Source organism: Poecilia reticulata, linkage group LG12, assembly GCF_000633615.1.
Source record: "Poecilia reticulata strain Guanapo linkage group LG12, Guppy_female_1.0+MT, whole genome shotgun sequence".
Taxonomy (NCBI): Eukaryota; Metazoa; Chordata; class Actinopteri; order Cyprinodontiformes; family Poeciliidae; genus Poecilia; species Poecilia reticulata.
In genome coordinates this window covers 25,384,935-25,389,802 of record NC_024342.1, presented here as the reverse complement: position 1 = coordinate 25,389,802, position 4,868 = coordinate 25,384,935, and the positions used below count along the sequence as shown (strand labels likewise).

At 40.4% G+C, this 4,868-nt stretch overlaps 1 protein-coding gene across 1 annotated transcript in view; it reads left to right on the top strand.

The window, feature by feature from the left end:
* Window positions 1-4,868, top strand: part of LOC103474014 (ephrin-A5b-like) — an 88,306-nt gene that overhangs the window by 72,039 nt on the left and 11,399 nt on the right. Inside the window, exon 2 of the mRNA XM_008424718.2 lies at window positions 4,347-4,639. Within this exon, the coding sequence (XP_008422940.1) occupies window positions 4,347-4,639 (293 nt within the window). The remainder of the gene's footprint in view (window positions 1-4,346; window positions 4,640-4,868) is intronic.

The following is a 4,868-nucleotide window of genomic DNA, read 5'->3' as shown; positions in this document are numbered from 1 at the left end:
AATCCAAGTTGTGGGTAGACGGTGGTTAGCAGCTTTCTAATTTTGCCTCTACAAAATGATAGGGATCAGGCTGAGGCATACTTTAAGTGTGAGCACCTTTAATTAAAATGTTTACACAGTGCATCCTGAGCTGTGTGGGAGGTAATTTGTGCACCTACCAGGTTGAATGAACTGGAAATGTGAGGGTTAGGCTGATTAAGAAGTGGTGCATCCTTTGCATTGTGAGCCTTCATGCTGACCTGTATTGACTGGTGAAATCCAGAGGGGATTTCTGACCATTAGGCTGCAGAAACCACCACAAAAAGACGGCTTTATTTGTTTTCTTCATTTCGCCACATTGCAGCTCTCCTCTCTATCTCTCCCAGGTGAAATCTTTCAGTCTGTTTGCTATCAACACCCCACCCGGCTGATCTCTGGTGGTATTTCTGCAGCGCTCCACAGTRATTTGTATTGATCTGTTGTGGCTATAGAGGTGGATGGGATTCAGACGGACTTTCCAATCAGATTTTAACTTAGAATCCAGCTGAGAAAAGCAACATGGCCGTGTCCCTTACCGCTGCTTGGGGGTGTATTTACTTTACATTTTCACACTGACGTTTTCCAGAAATATTGTTTTCAGAAATGTCAGTCACAGAAGTTTTCATACAGTTTTATTTCCAAGTGGATTTACGTTTTAAATCTTCTTCACCTCCACTGCAAAAACACAAAAAARCWTCTAGAGTAGTAAACTTGAAATAAGACAAACTAACTTTTTAAGCCAGTAATTCCTTAATATTGATGAAAATGTATTTGATTTTCTCACGTGCTGGAGCTCATATCAGACATTTTGTAGAAAAACAAGCATTCCGATTTCTGAGTTAGAAAAACGTAAAATTTCTAGAAAATACTTGGAAATTTCTGAGTTTCAAAGGTCAGAAATGTTCTACTTTGGGCTATAAAATCTTCAAGTTTTATTCTAGAAAATGATTTTCTATAGAAAAGTTGCAAATTTGCTAGGAAAAAAAACTTTTCTAGAGAAAATCTTGGAAATTGATGAGCATCAAAATACTTTTTTTTTTTAACTCCAAAATTTCCATGTTTTTTTATGCAAAATTTCTGACATTAATTAAAAATGTTCAACTTTTTTCATTTTTTTAAAGCAATTTTTCAAATTTCAAACTCAGAAATTTCCATGTTTTGTTCTCCCACATTTCTAGAAAAAGATGTGGAAATTTCTGAGTTTGAAAAGTCACAAATTTGCTAGAAAAAAAATACTTTATAGAAAACACTTGTCACTTCAAACGAGAACATTTTGACTTTTCAAACTCAGAAATTTCCTCTTTTTTTTTCAAGAAAATGTTCAGCAAATTTTCAACTTTTCAAACTGTGACTGTTTTCCCAGAAWGTTTCTGAGATTAACCTGAAGATTTCAGATTTTTTGCTGAGTTTTGTTTGTGACTCTGTGGCTCATTTAGCCTGATAATCAGGAGGAACAGCCAACCCACCAGTGGAAGTTTCTCAGCATCCTCGGCCGTTCTCCGGCCCACCCCCTCTCTAATTATAGCCCAGTAAAATGTGAAACCAAAGCCCTTGTTGTCCCTCCGCCCCCAGCCGACTGCTTTGGCTCTGGACAGCCTCAGTTTCAGCAGAGCTTGCTGATATTATGACTTGAAGCGGTCRGTATCAGGATATCCCGCTTTGTCCGCTAGCCGCACTAAGACGTTCATGTCGGCCTCCGCTTTGTTTGTGTCAACTGCTGTCAATCAACGCCGGCCTGCAGAAGTAACACCTGAGCTTAGCCGGGATCGGGAAGGGGTTTGACTAATCCCTTTGTGGGAGAAAGGTGTGAAATAGTTTGTGAAAGTCACGGTGACCCGGCTCAGACGGAGACGTTTGGATTTATCTGCAGTGTTAACAAGCATCTCAAAGCAAAGCAAGTCTCCAGCGACTCATTAGGTTTCCACTCTGCTCTTAAACCTGGAATGAACCTGGGTGGTCAGCATTTTGTTTGTGTTTTCAGTGCAGGAAGATCAATTAAAGCTGTTCACACTGCAAAGACACAAAATCCTACCAAGTATTTTTGGTCTCGTTTCCAGCGCAAACATTTTAGAGCGCTTGAAAAAAAGACAAAACTAACTTACAAGTAACTTTTCAGCAAGAAACAGAAGTGAGTAAATTCTTAATATTGACAGAAAAAGTATTGGTTCACTTATAAAATGGGTCAAATGTTTTGTTACAAGTGAAATAATCTGTACGTTACCTAGCAACCCCAGCGGAGTTCCGTCCGTTACCTAGGAACCCCAGGGGAGTTCCGTCCGTTACCTAGCAACCCCAGGGGAGTTCCGTCCGTTACCTAGCAACCCAAGCCTGGTCCATCTGATTATGCAATTTTTTAAAGACTAAATGTTTGATCATTTGATCAGAGTTGACTTTTTACCAAAAACTTTTTTATTCTTACTTGAGTCGTTTCTTTCACAGCTACTTGAGTAAAATCACATCGAACCAGAGCTGCTCTTACTTGTTTATGATTTTTGGGTACTCTACCCCCCCTCTGTACTTTGGCAAACACATAAAACTCACTGAGCTTTAACCGTCAGATCCTGATAACTCTAGACGCTTCTCTTAATTTTGAAGATGTCCTTCTGGTAAAATTCTGTCTTTATTCTGTCAATATGACTATAATCTAATAACTAAATAGAAATTCTTGTAGCTTGTAGCTACGAGAGCCTCACCACTCCCTCCACCACGGCTGCCCACGGCTGATGGACACCGCTGGAGTACTGAAGACATCCTTAGCATGTCAGTGATACGCGTTCGCAGGTCATTAGCAGCTGCAGGCAGTTCGGGCTCTGAAAAGGCCTCAGCCTCTCCTGCGCTGGTGGGAATATGTGTTTCCAATCACTCCGCCTCAGGAATGAATACCTGGCATATGCTGTGGTTGCAACTCGTCTCTCGTCCGATCGGTTTACAGTAAACAGCAGGCGGAGAGTCTGCATGTAGGCTTGGGAACAGGCCTGTTTCTCACAGATTTAACAAGAGTTTGGGGKTCGTACATTGAGCTGTCATCTGTGGCTAATGAAAATCTCAGTCTGCGGCGGGATCCTCCTAAAGCTGCTAACGGCCCGTCCTAACCAGGGGATTAGCTCTGCAACGCTGGGGGAGTTTAATTTCAGCCGCAGCATAAGTCATCTCAGCTGAGTGCCAGCATTGATAAATGGCTAAAGACTGACGAGTGACGACCATCAAAGGTTTCTGCTGGGAGGTAATTGCTACAGGTTCAGACTGACATAACGAGACCTTCTGCGTCTTCACCCATCTTTCATTCTGATGTCTTTATGTCCTCGAGTTCTCCTGTAATAGCAAGGAAATCTCCCAAACCAAACAATTAAAGTATTCCTCCAAAGGAAATTTGAGGATTTCCTGAAAGATGTTTACAGGAGATGCACTGATTAGGATTTACCTTCAGGTTCTTGATCTCTAGTGTTTGTAAATCTTATTTGTTTTTAAGAACTGCAAGGTAGGAGGATGTAAGAGCACCCTGGCCTTTATTTACTGAGTAGCCATAGTTATTTTTGATGCAGCTGCTGTAAAACAGGGTTTGTTTCAAGTGGCCTAAGCTAGCGTTTTGTATGGTTAGCATAGCTAGCAGGGGCTAAAACAGCAGAGTGAGTGTGTTGTAATATAGGAATATATTATATACATAATAACGTTCCTTAAAAATCTTGATTTAAAGTTTTTGACTGGTCAGTCAGCAGTTTGGGCCAATCAGGCTAAAAATTGTTTTTTGTTGTTAGCAATTTGCACTATTAGCAAAGCTAGCTAAGCAACATTTTCATTTCACACTTTTGCTAACTTTGAAAATGTTCAGCATGATTAGTTTCTCCATAAATAGTGTTTGTGAGTACGTTCTTTATTTCCTCATTTAGATTTTAAATTGTTGTTTTATGACTTTCAGTTGACTCAGAAAAACAGGCCAATTGCTGGRAAAAAACTATTTATTCAGAACAGTAATTAAGCCACAACTACACAAAATATATTTGCATTTAATATAAAAAAAGGCCTTTGTCTGTAAATATGTTTTATTTATTTCATTTAGCTTCACATAGTTAAAATTCCCTAATGGTTGCTATTGCATTTTAGGCAATGAAATGTTTATTTTCCTATTTGTATCTTTCCAAGTATTTCCAATATTGCATCAAAAGACTGAAATGTTCAAATCAAAAAGCTGCAGGGTGTTTCTGCCTTGGTATTTGTTAAGTCTGTTCCTGGAAAAAGGCTTGAAAACCTCTTAAAAACCAACAATGTCCATTTTAAATCTGCTGATTTTCCCCGTCAAACACTCACCATCACTGTTTGTGTCCCTCTAGATTTTACCGGGGTGATTACCACATCGACGTCTGCATCAACGACTACCTTGACGTCTACTGTCCGCACTACGTGAGCCCGGTGTCGGACGATCGGGCCGAGCGCTACGTCCTCTACATGGTGAACTACGACGGCTACAGCTCCTGCGACCACACCGCCAAGGGCTTCAAGCGCTGGGAGTGCAACAGGCCTCTGTCGCCCAACGGGCCGCTCAAGTTCTCCGAGAAGTTCCAGCTCTTCACTCCGTTCTCCTTAGGCTTCGAGTTTCGCCCCGGCAGAGAGTATTATTACATCTGTGAGTATTTAAGTTGGTTTAAGGTTCCTGTGATCTTCCTAATTACCTGAAAGTTGTTGTTTGTGGTACGTTAAAACTCAAAATTACTTCAAAAATTGTGATTTTTGAAGTAAACTTGGGTAGATTAGAGTGAACTAGATGTTTTAAATAAAAAACGAGAATTCAAAGCTGACTATGTTGGTTAGCTCAAAGTTTTCATGTCGTCATACAAGGGATGTGGCACCGGGCG